The following is a 13,124-nucleotide window of genomic DNA, read 5'->3' on the forward strand; positions in this document are numbered from 1 at the left end:
AGAAACGGAAAGGAAAAGGTTGTGGCCGCCTGGCTCCTGCCCCGCCTGTGGCCGGGGATGAGGCTGAGACCCGACCCGAGCAAGAACGGAGATATTATTGCCTGCCACAGCTCGTCGAGGCCCCCAGAATCAGCGCCAACTTTCCCGAGAACAGATAACCGGAGATGGCAGATGGATGGAGATTGCGCAAATGAGCCTCTAATTGACAATCAATTGTGATTAGGAGCAATGGAAGGCCTTCCTTGCGCGCGCCTGGCTCCTTCCTCCTGCCAGGCTTGGGGGGGGGGGAGGTGGAGGCAGGAGGCCCAGGAGGCGGCTCCCCGCTTCCAGAAGGTCCCTCTGGGGCCTGTCAGCAAAGACAGAAATCCGGCGTTGGTTCTTCCCCTGGGGGGCTTTGCGTCGGATTAATGCGCAATTAATTGCTCGCCCAAAGTGGCCAAGATGTGTAAGAGGGGTGGATGGAGATCATGCGGGACGAGTTTTCCCCACGCGTCCTAAATATTACTAAGTCCTAAAGGACCCTTCTTGAGCCGGGGGTGGGGGTGGGGGGCTCCAAGTAAAAAAGAAGAAAGGCCTCCCTCGGATACCCGGTGAGCTAGGTGTCCAGAAAGAGCCGCGCCGCGCCGGCTCTCCTGCCTGCAGGGACTCCCCTGGGCCCGGCCCACTGATGGGCTAATCATGTCCGAGCCCGACCAAAATTACAGCTGATTGCTTTACCCATTATTCCTTCCAAGTTTTAATTTCTGCTTTCCAAAGGATCATTGCTCGCGGTAATTGCAAAAGACCTGCCCTTGTATGTGTCACTAGACTCAAAGGCAAAAAAGAAAAAAAGGAAAAGGGGAAAAAAACCCACCCCCCTAATTTTTCGTTTATTCTGTCTCTAGTCCCGGCCTTTCTTTTGGCAGCTAATTCAAGCCGCCGTGATCTAGACATCCAAAACAAGAACAGAATTAACGCCCTCAAAGAAGCAAATTGCAGAAATTTCCAGATAGCAAAGGAATTGCATTTTCCCCTACCCACCCCATGGGCTGAAAAGTCCTGTTCTTTTTATTGTATGTTCCAGTGCAAATTATTGGGTGGGGAGTTCGAATGCCGCCGCCCTCCCCACACTGCTCTGCAGGAGGTCTTGGCATCCCAGGTCTTTCTGGCTCGGGCTCTTTGCTCCTGGGCAATCCCCTCTCTCACTAATTCCAGAACAGGGTCAGGAGGGGAACCTGAATGTGGAATTCGAGGGGTTTCCTTGCGCTAAGAGGGCCGGATAATCCGTTTGGCGTCCCTCCACCCTCCTGTGAAAAGGTCCCGAGCTTCCCACGTATCTGTAGTTCTTCTGAACGTCAGTGTGTCCTTGTTCGTGAGTAAGTGCTGCTACTTATGGGCGGATCTGGAGGGCGGCGATGGTAAAGACCCACCGTGGGACTGGGAGCGAGTGACTTTTGCGCGCAATTTGCGCCTCGGGGTGGAAAGCAGCCTCTCCAGTCGCTGAGCCCAAGCGCGGCGTTTCGGCGGATCCCGCAATTATTTCAAAGCGAGCGCCTCCTTCTCCTCCCACCTCGCCAAATAAGGCTATTTAGATGCTTTCCAGATGAGTGGAGGGCGCTGAAACCGAGCTGACAGCGAAGTATATCTCCGGCAGCGCCGCTATCCTTCACCCTCCCGGCCGCCCCCTCTCCACCCTCCTGCGCGCTCCTCTGGGACGAAGGTTGCTGGCCGTTCTGGGCAAGGGATTAATTTGCAGCCAATTACCACCGGGTGCTAAATATGAATGCATAACGAAGCCCCCCCCCCCCCCTCCTGCGGGAAAGGAGGGTGGGATAAATGTCTAGGCTGCCCCCCAGAGAGGAGGGGCGGGGGTCAGAAGCCGCAGCAGCGCAGGGACCTTTTGGAGCGGAGCGCACAGACGCGCACACACACTCTCCGCGCCTCGCTTTCTCTGCCAAGTTCCTCCTCCTCCTCCTCCTCCGGAGGGGGTGTTTCCAGGCGAAGTTTGCAGAAGGAAGTCATCCGGAGGGGGAGGGCGGTGGAGGGGGGAGGGCTGCTCTGTGAGGAGTCATGAACGTGAGGCGAGACAAGGCTCAGGTGGGTGACGTCTCTATTCCGGCTGCAGCGGCGGCGGCGGTGGCGGCGGCGGCAGCGAGCCCTCCGGAGTGCCTCTTGGGGGAGCCCGGGTCGTGCAGCTGGCCGAGGGGGGACAGCATGGACGGGCCGGCGGAGCAGCGCCTGACGCCCAGCAGCGACCTGCCGCCGGTCTACTCGTGCCCCGTCAGCAGGGACAGGCAGGGCAGCGAGAACGCCAACAACACGGCCGGGCCCGAAGGGGCGGGCGGCGCCTTGCCCGTGGTGCACAGAACCACCTCCTTCTCGGTCCTGGACATCCTGGACCCCAACAAATTCAACAGCAAGAGCCGCAGGCACTGCGCCGTGCTCTACAAAGCCGCGGCCGGCGGAGAGTACACGCTGGTGAGCGAGGAGAAGCTGGACGAGGCGGGCGCGGATGCCAAGGCTCTGGCTGACGACTTCCAGGCAGCCAGGAGAAAGTCCGCGGCCGACCTGCGCAGTAAGTACCACGGGCCGCCCTCGCCGCCTTCCTGGCAACCCCGACCCCGCAGCAGCAGCAGCAGCAGCCAGGGGGTCCCGTCTAATCGCCTGCATTGACTTGTCCGCCACTTCTGTGTCCGCGCAGGAGGCGTTCCTCTGTTGTTGCGGGCCAGCCAAGGGGAGCAGAGGCACTCAGGAGAGCGGGCAAGCCCCCGAGGCCCTCTGAAGAGAGGGGAAGGGAGGGCTTGGCGGAACTCATCCCGGTCAGTCGCGCCCAAAGTTTTGTGCCAGGCAATGCCACCAAGTGGGGAACTCGCCCTCCAGGTTCCCATGCTAGGCAGAGGGAGAGGGAGCCTGGGAAAGGAGGAAGAAGCCTCCTTTCTCTGCCTGGAGAATCTCTCTTGCCGGAGAGGAAGGGGCCCGGGCCGGCGCTCCCGCGCTGGAAGATGCCTGCTTTGTGCGCTCCTCAGCTTTAAGGCCAGGGCAGACTCGGCGAGCCGCTTTCTTGGACTCAGGCTGAAGGGAACGGGCAAGCCAGGCAGCATCCTGCAACTCCAGGTGGCCGGCTAGGTTCTCAAGAGATGGCACCACGCAGCCAAGTCCCCTTTTGAGTGGGAGGCAGCCCCGACAACCGCCTGGCCCACTGGAGAGCGGCTGGCGTTAGCGGGAAGCCTGCCAGAGCCCTCCAACTGCTTCAGAACCGCAACCGCCGCCTTTCCTGCGCGGGTTCTGGTTCCCCAGGTTAACCTTTTTCGGGGTAAAATGTGCCTTTAAGGTCCAGGGATGTTCTTTTTAAAAACACACACACACACACACACACACACACACACAAGCACAGAGCTGGCTTTTTGCTCCCGGCGACAGATTCAATTTTCTCTCTCTCCCTCCCTCTTTAGCTTTTTTTAAGGACAAATCAGACTAATTGTGACAAAATGCTGGTTATCTCTGGAAAAACAATTAAATTCCTTCGATTACATTTAAAGTAAAATGTGCTTAGCAGCGTAAAGAGGCTGCATAATGGGGGAAATCGCCCCAGAGTGGCGTGTAGGACTGAGCGGGTCGATATCCTATTATCGAATTGTGCATATCTCTTTCAAGCACCTTGCAAACTCTCGCCTAACATCTAAATTATAGGGTCAAAATTCGGATAATTACTCGATTAAAACCTATTACACTTATTAGGGCTGCCTATCGACCGGGAAGGGCGTTCGACCCGGGCGCCAGATTGCTTTTGCCTCCCCGGGTCCCTGCTAGGCTCCCGACGCCCCCTCCCTCGCCCTTGCTCCCCTCCGGTTCCTAGGCTGGGACACCCCTGCGTGGGACCGGGGGGGCCCGGGGTGCTGGAAGAAGCTCCGCTCCGAAGCCGGGCTGGTCTCTGCCGCCAGCAGAGCCGGCCACATCCCCGGGAAGCGCGAGCCGCCGGAGGCCTGCGCAAAGTCAGCAGGCGCGCAACTCCCTGCCCCGCGGTTCGCATCCAGTCTCCAAGGCCTGCGTCTACTCTTGAGCCCCGCGCTCCGGGACACTCCGGCTTCCAGCCACTTGGCCAGGGAGCCCAGAGGGGTCCTCGGGTTGATCGGGGCCGCGGGTATCCCAAACACTCCTGGCCAGGAGGCGCGGAGGCCCAGCTCTCCTACTCCCAGTGCCAGGGCCCGTCTGGACCCCCCCTCCTGGGGCCAGATCCTAAGGGCGTGGTGGGGCAGGAGAGGGACTTCGAGGAGTTTGGGAACCTCGATCGGCGAGACTGCTGCGCTCGCACTTTTCTTCTAGGCAAAACTTTGGGGCGCAGTCGGAAAGCCTCCTACCGAAGCTCCCCGAAAGGATACAGTTTTGTGGCAAGAAATGCCCACGCGCAAGAAATGCCGCACACATCCAGAGGCTTTGCAAAATCAAACCAGTTTGCCTAAACTTTCACTGAGCTTCAAATTTCCCGATCGCGCGCTGGAGTTTCTGCCCCTTTCCCCGGGGAGGCGACAAGCGAAGCTTTGGAAAGCTCGATTGTCCGACAACTCCCCACTTCAGAAATGAGGTTGTGGTTTCTTTTGTCCGGCGAGGATCCAGCAACAGCCGGCGTTAAACAATTTATCTATAAATTCGTTTACACCGAGCCAAATTTGAGATCCGCTGTACAATTAGTTCTGGTTTAAAGGAGGTCGATATTGCACAGGAGGGAAATCTGTGTATTTTACGCCCAAGCCTTGTATCCTGGATTTCATGTTTCCTCCAATAATTTAAGTGCGCGAACTTCCCTGAGAAGTTTGGGGGGTCTTGGCGATTTAAGGCTTTTAAAACCAAACAAACAAACCATCCCCAGGCCGCGTTTTGCCACCCGGGAGCTGCTCGCTTCCGAAAAGTGAGATTTTCTTCTTCGCTCATTTGCCTCGTCGGCGAAAGCAAAACACTGGGGAGGTCTGGGGGCACCGGCAAGAGCCCGACTCTCGCCCGAGTCCCATTAATTGGCGATTAATATATAACCCCAAACAAATTAAGTGACCGCTAACTGCTTTGTACATTACACAGAATTGGTTTAATTAAGTTTGGATCTGCTCTAGCAATCGATACAAGTATTTGGTCCAATTAAATCCTTCTTCCAGGGGATAACCAAAAAAACAAAAACAAAAAAAACGAATAAGCAAATAACGGAGAGACAAAGCTTTGATGGGAACTGAGCGACGTACTGCTTGCTTCTCCGGCTCCATTCGGATGAAGGGCACTTTCTGACCTTTTTTTAAAAAACAAAGAACAACAGCAAGCTTTTTAAAAATCAGGCCATGAACTGCATGTGTTCTGCCTGCCTTCAACAAGTCATTTTCAGTAGGGAATGAGGGGGCCATTATTTCCACGAAATCTGGGTGTTGCGGGACGGAGTGCCGGCCATTCGCCCAGCTCAGCTGGCTGGAGAGAAGCGTTTCTCCGGGCTTCCCCCGCGGTCCGCTCCCGGCTTCTCCGGCTTCGATTTGCGCAGGCTGCAAGGCAGCAAGCGAAGGGCACCGATCCTTTGACCAATGAGATCGTGCTTATTATTTTTATAATCATTAAGCTTTTTTAAAAAATAAAAAAATATTATTTAGTTGGAGTTTCGTCCTCCAAGTTGAGCCCGCGCGTTCCTGGCAGGGCAGTACTTTTAGGAAGCCAAAACAACGTCTTCTTTCCGTCGACTGATAATCTGAAGTCTATAGTGCAAGATGCCAGCAGCCTACGAAGTCACCCCAGGCGTCCCATCTCCAAGCCATGCCAGGGAACACACGCTTTGGGTACTTAAGGGGGACCCGGAGTTTTGTGGTTTGGCGGTTCAAAGCAGGGGAGTGAAACCTCCCCCTGGGCCTGGTCTCCCCTTCTGGGGGTCCTCTGGGCGCTTCCCAGCGCGACTCGCAGGCCCCCGCTTCCGGGCCCCCTGGATGGCTCTGGACGCGCGCGATCAGACCCCCAAAACAACAGAGGCGACCATCGCCTGGCGGCCTGCCGCGAAGGAGGAAGCTCCTGGTGTCGCCCCCCCCGCCAGCCCCCTCCCTCTCCCCGCCAGCATTATCCTAAATTGCAGCGGCAGAGCATTCAACAAACAGGTCCCGGGGCTCAAAGGCGACGCCACCCACCTTCAGGCCGCGTCCAAAGGCCTCTGCCGCGCTCAAGTTTCGCCTTTCCAAACAGAGCCTCCGGCCAGCGGGCCTCCCCGGTTGCCCCTCCGATGGCTTGGACGAGCTGACCTCACACCCGGGCCCCGCTTCTGCTTCTTCATCTGCCACTCCCCGAACTTTCAAGGCCGCAAGTTGCGGACAAGGAGTGGGAGTAAGGCGTGTAGAGGGTGGGACTAATAATAATAATAATAATAATAATAATAATAATAATAATTTTGAAGTAGTTTTATCTTGCCCAAGGTAACCCAAAGTGACTTACAACCAACCAACTAACCATTCCTTGCTTTGAGTAAAGGGGGCATTCACAGTTATTTTTCTGAAGGGGGCGAAGGAAGTAAAAACTAAAAACAAATAGACAAAGCTAACTTGCACCAGAGAGCAGGTCTTCAGCGGTGACGCCTGGACAGACCTGGTCTCTGAGAACTGGTGCTCCAGGTCTGCTGCCCACTAGGTGGACTTGGCGTCCAGACCACTCTCTGTCCGTTCACCACTGACCACCTGAATTATTTCCCTGACTCCATTTACTTCCTTCCAGCCTTTATTAATTGCATTGCTCTGACAATCAACTTCACAGCCCGCTGCATTTATCTTTAAAACAAAACAAAACACAACAAAAGCACACGACCCAAATACCAGGTTAACAACACTGAGCTATACTTTAGGGCTGTCCTAAAGTACTTCAGCAAAATGGGTATAACGACACTAGGTTACTTTGCAGCGCTGGCGAGACCCCTCAATTTCGCAGGCACCCTCCTGTCCCCTGCAATATGGCAGAAACATGGAGGATTTTATGCGCATTGGTATTAACAGAATGAAGAAAATCACAATTTTTTTTGGTATGAAAAAAGACCCAAGTTAGAAATATTATGAGCTCCCGTCTTGGCTGTTACCTTGGCTGACACGCTTTTATTATGAATAAATTTATCAGTAAACAATACTACCCTAATTAAAGCTAAACCAAAATTCCAGACCCCCGAGTTGTTTTCCTGTGGGGCAGCAATCTTTTTTTTTTCCTGCCAGCGAAGACCAGCAGAAAAGGTTTTATAAAAGACCAAGAGTCTCGCCTTCTGTTTGTTTCATTGGCTCGCTCTGCTTTTCTAGATCTCGGTCCCTGATACAACTTAATTCTTAAAGCACCGAGAGCAGGCCGGGCAGGGAGGCAAGTTTCTCACGAAACAAATGAGAATGGCTACTAGAAAATTTCTTTTTTAAATGAAAAGTGGGAATCTGGAGTATTAAGGTGGGGGAAGGAGAGACGGCCCCCTCCGCGGTGCGGACACCAATGCCCACCATCAGGATCACGAATAATGAAAAAGTGGCTAAGTAGACGCGCCTCGCTTTTGAACGACACATTTCTGACCCCTACTAGGGTAGAACCGCAGATCCACGTATGTTTACAGAACTGTAGTCTGAGGAACTTATGGGGGGAGGAATAGGATGAGCAAACTAGAACCGAGAGACTTCGGTTGTGCGGGTGGCGAAATGTGCCCAAGACGGGATGGCTGGCAAAGGAATGTCTCCTCCTTTCTCGTGTTCGACGGGCTGCGCCTGGCGCTGCTGTCCTGGGGGCGAGGACCCGGCCCGGCTCTGGGCCGGCCACCCGGGCCCGGCCGGGCTGTATGTATGCTTTGCGCGTGGAGGGGTGGGGGCGAGGATGGCCGCAGGAGCCCGCCCGGCTCACTCTCTTTCCTTGTGTGCAGAGACCGGCGAGCTGTACCGGAGCGAGGAGGCCGAGCTGGATCCGAGCAAGCGGAGGAGCCCCTGCGCGGGCAGCGAAGCCCCCGACGAGGAGGAGGACGAGGAGGAAGAGGACGAGGAGGAAGAGGAGCTGTGCAGCGAGGAGAGCAGCAGCCACAGCGAGGGGGGCGCCCTCGAGGCGGGAGGCGGCGGCAGCCTCGCAGCGGACGACCTCGGGGCTCACCCGCCGCCCCCGCCGCCTCAGCAGCCCGGAGGCGCCTCCGGAGGGCAGCCGCCGCAGCCTCAGGCCCAGGCGCAGGGCCAGCAAGCAGCGTCGGCGGCGTCCGCGCCGTCGGGCAAAGCCAAGCGCAAGCGCCCGGGCTCGGATTCCAAGTCGGGCAAGCCCCGCAGGGCGCGGACAGCGTTCACGTACGAGCAGCTGGTGGCCCTGGAGAACAAGTTCAAGGCCACGCGGTACCTGTCGGTGTGCGAGCGTCTCAACTTGGCGCTGTCCCTCAGCCTCACCGAGACGCAGGTCAAGATCTGGTTCCAGAATCGGCGCACCAAGTGGAAGAAGCAGAACCCCGGCGCAGACACCAGCGCCCCGACGGGCGGCGGCGGTGGCGTGGGGGGCGGCGGTGGAGGCCTGCCCGGCGCGCTAAGCCCCCTCAGCCATTCACCCCCCATGGGGGGCCACGGCCTGGCCATGCACGGCCCGCCGGGCGCCTACGGCAGCCACCCGGCCGGCGGGCTGGTGTGCGCAGCCCAGCTGCCCTTCCTGCCCAGCCCCGCCGTCCTCTCGCCCTTCGTGCTGGGCTCGCAAACCTACGGCGCGCCCGCCTTCTACACGCCGCACCTCTGAGGGACCGACGGGGCCCCGCCGCTGCCACCAGCCCTTGCGGAGCAGGAGACTTGCGCGGGGCCGGGCCGAGGCAGCCTCGCTCCCCGGCCTACGGTCCCCGCGTCCACCCGACGGAGCGAAAAGGATAGGTGTCCTGGCGCCTGGTCCACGGACGATTCTCGCCTGCGGGCAGCCGTCACGTTGCTCTGAGCTGCGGGACAAACTGAGCAGAGGCCGAAGGAGGCCGCCTCGGTCTCTCCATGTAAATAATGCTCGCTGCCCCGTCTTTGCCCGGGTCCCCTTTCTCCTCCTCCACCGCCCCTTGTCCGAGATGCCTCTGTCCCGCAGACTCTCAGGGTGAATCGGGGCGCGGCGTCCCTTCTAGGCGCCGTCGAAGAAATGAGGCGCTCTCCGCCCTCGGGACGCCGCGCTTTTACGCACTTCAGCGTCGCTGTTTTTCAAAAAGGACGAGGAACTGGGAGGAGGGAGTTTAAAAATTGAAAACCGAAGGGGCTGTCTTACCGGAAATGCGTTAAAAAAAAAAAAACCGAGGGAGAAAGAGACAAGCTTTTTTTGTAACATCAGTCAACTATGTATATTTCTGGATGTTATACAAATTTTAACTTTATAATTTGTGTATAAAGTGCGCAGGAAACATTGATCCAAAAGGTATAGAAAGCACTTTGCTGGAAATCTAAATCAATAAAGAATTGATTTAGTCGACTTTGTTCTGCCTGAGCGACTGTTTTTAACCTTTTTTTAAAAAAAAAGAAAGAAAAAGAGAAAAAACACTGCGGTCATCGCCAGAGTTAGTTGGCGCTGACAGAAGAAGCAAATAATCTAGGTCACTTACGATCCAGCCAAAGTTAAGCAGTTCTTAGTCCCCCGCCCCTTGTGATTTCCGGAAGATTTCAAGGCGCGCGCTCCGCTTTCCCATTGCAACCGTGCAGGCCGCTTAACCGTACCTGGATCCGGCTGCCTTTAATGTTTCTAGTTTTCAAATAAGCCCAAAGCCACCGAAAAGGCTGCCGCGTCTTCCCCAACACCTCCAGCGTTTCTGGTTTGGAGAGAAACATATTCCGCATGTAGACTTTTTTCTGTGTGGACGTTATTTCCCATCGTTTATTCCCTGGCCCCTCTCCAATAATTCGTGTGTGCGTGTAAAGGTTCTTCTCTTGGTAGTTTCCAAAGACAGCGAATATAATGTGTTGGGATTAAATAAGTGTAATAAACCGGTCGTGGTTGTATTTTGGCTGTTTTTTTAAATGTACCAATACTGCCATTATTTGTGTACATAAAATATGTAATCAGTTTCTTAGCCAATATTTGGTTTCCCCCTCCTTAAAACAAGCTGCGTTTCGGGAGCTTTTTCATTTCCCATTCCTACCCCCACCACGCCAAAAACAAAAAAACTCCGCTTTCCCTCTCAGTAGCCGGTGTAATTTAGAAGTCAAACGAGATGATGCATATTATCAATAATAATGATTTGTCATTTAAGCTATTTATTAAAAGCCAGAAATATTTGGCTTATCTTCCGCAGCGCTGTGGCGCGTCGGGAGGCGCGCAGGACGGAGTTCAACCCAGGTCAGTAGGTTTTGCAGCCAGGCCGAGGGGGGCACTTTGCATTCCCTTCCCGATCCCCACAGTTTGGCAATGTTAGCCTTTGGACTTGCGAGGTGCGGTTGTTTTTAGCTTGCAATGGGGGAAAACGTCTCTCGCGGGCTGCATTCCTGCGCCCTCCAGCTGCCGGCGCGTTTTCGACGGCGCGCAAGATTCCGGCTGGCGAGGCGCAAAACCCCGCCGCGTTTTGCAGGGGGCCGGCTGGGCAGCGTTAGTCCTGCTAGCCCCGGGGCCGGAGGGGGCGGCCGAGGGGTCCCCGATGGCTCCTGGCGTTCAGGTGACAGGGCTTTCCTTTGGGCACGGACGGTCCTTCCTTGGCGCGCGGTGACAGAATTAAACGACTTCTTTCTAATCCCATTAGCTCCTTCCTCTCGTTTGCTTCCTCCGCTGAGCATTTTTGACAGCCTCTTGCTGCCACCGCTGACACTTGAGGAGCGAGGAAGTTATAATTTCTGACAGAGAAATTACAGCTTCGCGCAGACGGCCTCGACGGCTGGGAATGGAAAAGGAGCGAGAGGGAGAAGGAGGAGGGGCGCGCAGCTGGCTGGGTCTGCGCTGGGCGCGCTCGGCCGCCAGAGGGAGCAGGAGGAGCGCGTGACGGGGCTAGGGGACCAAGAGGGCTAAGGCCGAAGGAAGGCAAAGAATTCCGCTAATAAAACGCGGAATTCTGCTACTGACATATCCAGACACGGCTATAAAAAAACTATATACAAAGTTGCACCGGCCCCAGGCCGGTCAGCGTGGCCATTGGTTAGGGAGGATGGCAACAGGACTGGATAATGGGAGGAGGAAATCCACCAAGTGCTATGTCGTCAGCGCTGGGTGGGAACTGTTTGTTTGTGACTTTAAAGTTAAAGGTAAAGGGTCCAGTCGTGGCCGACCCTGGGGTTGCGGCGCTCATCTCACTTTATTGGCCGAGGTCATGTGGCCAGCATGACTAAGCCGCTTCTAGTGAACCAGAGCAGCGCACGGAAACGCCATTTACCTTCCCGCCGGAGCGGTACCTATTTATCTACTTGCACTTTGACGTGCTTTCGAACTGCTAGGTTGGCAGGAGCAGGGACAGAGCAACAGGAGCTCACCCAGGGATTCGAACCGCCAACCTTCTGATCGGCAAGTCCTAGGCTCTGTGGTTTAACCCACAGCGCCACCCGCGTCCCATAAAGCAACCCAAAGCGACCTACAAACAAACAAACAAACAAACGCATCAATGCATCGAAACCAAGCGGGGCATGCCTTGAAATTTTATTATTTATTAAATTTCTTAGCCGCTTTATCTTATCTTATCTTGCCCAAGGCAATAATATTAATAATAATACCCCTCCCCCTTGCATTGTTCTGGGGTTCTCCCGCCCCCCTGCAGCCAATTTCGGGGGGGGGCTTGGGGAAGGAGAGAGGGCGCTGCTGCCCCAGCAGGACCCGTTGAGCAGCTGACAGGACTCCTTAGCTGAATCCCACCCTTTACGTGGCTACTCAGAAGTAAGCCCCCCCCCCCAGTTCAAGTGTGTGCACGCGCGTATTTGTATCCTCAGCAACTCCTAGGCCCAAACTGACTGCCCCCCCCTCTCTCCGCCCTCCCCCGACCCATGAGCACAAAAACACATTTCAAGAGAGCCAGTACTTTCCCCTGTAGCAGCTCTGAGAGCCAAGGCAGAAAAGAGGGGCTGGTAAATGTTCTTCATCTGCTCATAATACAGCACCCAAATGTTTTTATTTATTATGTTTCTATACCACCCTTTATCTGAGGATTCCAAGTCCCACAGAAGAAAGAGCTTTAGAGGGATAGATTTGGGCTGGGTTCTTATGATTTGACTTGCTGCACAGTGTCCCCATCTGCTGCTTGGTCCGGGAAAAGGATTCTACCGGGAATTTAAACCTCCTTTCTGGTGTTACCTTAGCTGTGGGCAAGAGCCTGCAACACGTGCAAGCCCCAGAGGATCTGCAACGCCAAGGGGATCCCTGCCAGGCTACCACCTCCAATCCTAGATCTGCAGTGGCTCCTTTCCTACTAAGGCCCAGATCTCATCAAGATTAGAGTGTTTTGTTGTTGTTGTTTGTTTTTTGCAGTAATGCTACTTATTGGTTGCTCCTGCTTCTGCCCTTTTATTTTAGGATTTTATTTTAGGAATTTCCTCATTTTATTATTCCCCTGCACTCTTGCGACAGATTTCCATGTGAACCAACTACTATTCACTATTGTTGGGGCTGGTGGCTTTCCACCGCAGAACCGGTTTGCCACTTTCCTCTCACCTGTATTAAACCTCCGACCTCGGATAGGTGGAATGGAATCCTTAGGAAGGAAGAGCTACCTTCTTTTTTACTCCCCAAAACTGACAGAACCATATTTATTTTATATTATTTATTTTAATGCTCGTTTTCAATACACACTTTCCCCAAAACCTTCACTTTTCACTGCAGGGGAGATAAAAGTTTGTTGTTATCCTACATTTCCCTGCACCTTTTGCAGAAGTGTGTGTGTGTGTGTGTGTGTGTGTGTGTGTTTTCTCAATGGACCTTTGCAATGCTGTGCAACAGTTATCCGCAACCACACACCCCTAATAGAAAACATTGCCAGTGCCACAGAAAATATAGTTGGTGAGTGCCCATCAAAGTGCAACTGTAAAGTGTGGGAATGTTCAGGGAGGCAAGAGAGAATATATTGTTTAATTATATCCTTCCCAACTTGTGTTAACAAGTTCTACAATTTAGCAGAGTAACAGTCCCCTTTTTAAACTTGTACAGTGGATAACGTCTTGCCAGGCTTGTTTAAGCCTCTAAAATAAGTTTCCTGGTAATTCCCCTTTATTCCGTCTTAAAAA

The 13,124-nt window shown here is 54.6% G+C and overlaps 1 protein-coding gene across 1 annotated transcript; it reads left to right on the plus strand.

Moving 5' to 3' along the window:
* Positions 1-2,049: 2,049 nt before the first annotated feature.
* NKX1-1 (NK1 homeobox 1) lies at positions 2,050-9,243 on the plus strand (the record flags this gene model as incomplete). Its single annotated transcript, XM_081005890.1, has 2 exons — positions 2,050-2,554; positions 7,868-9,243. The coding sequence occupies 2 exons, from the start codon at positions 2,050-2,052 to the stop codon at positions 8,704-8,706; spliced, it is 1,344 nt and encodes a 447-aa protein (XP_080862016.1). The 3' UTR covers positions 8,707-9,243.
* Between the last annotated feature and the right edge of the window lie 3,881 nt (positions 9,244-13,124).

This window comes from Podarcis pityusensis (assembly GCF_964106645.2).
Source record: "Podarcis pityusensis genome assembly, chromosome: 5".
NCBI lineage: Eukaryota > Metazoa > Chordata > Lepidosauria > Squamata > Lacertidae > Podarcis > Podarcis pityusensis.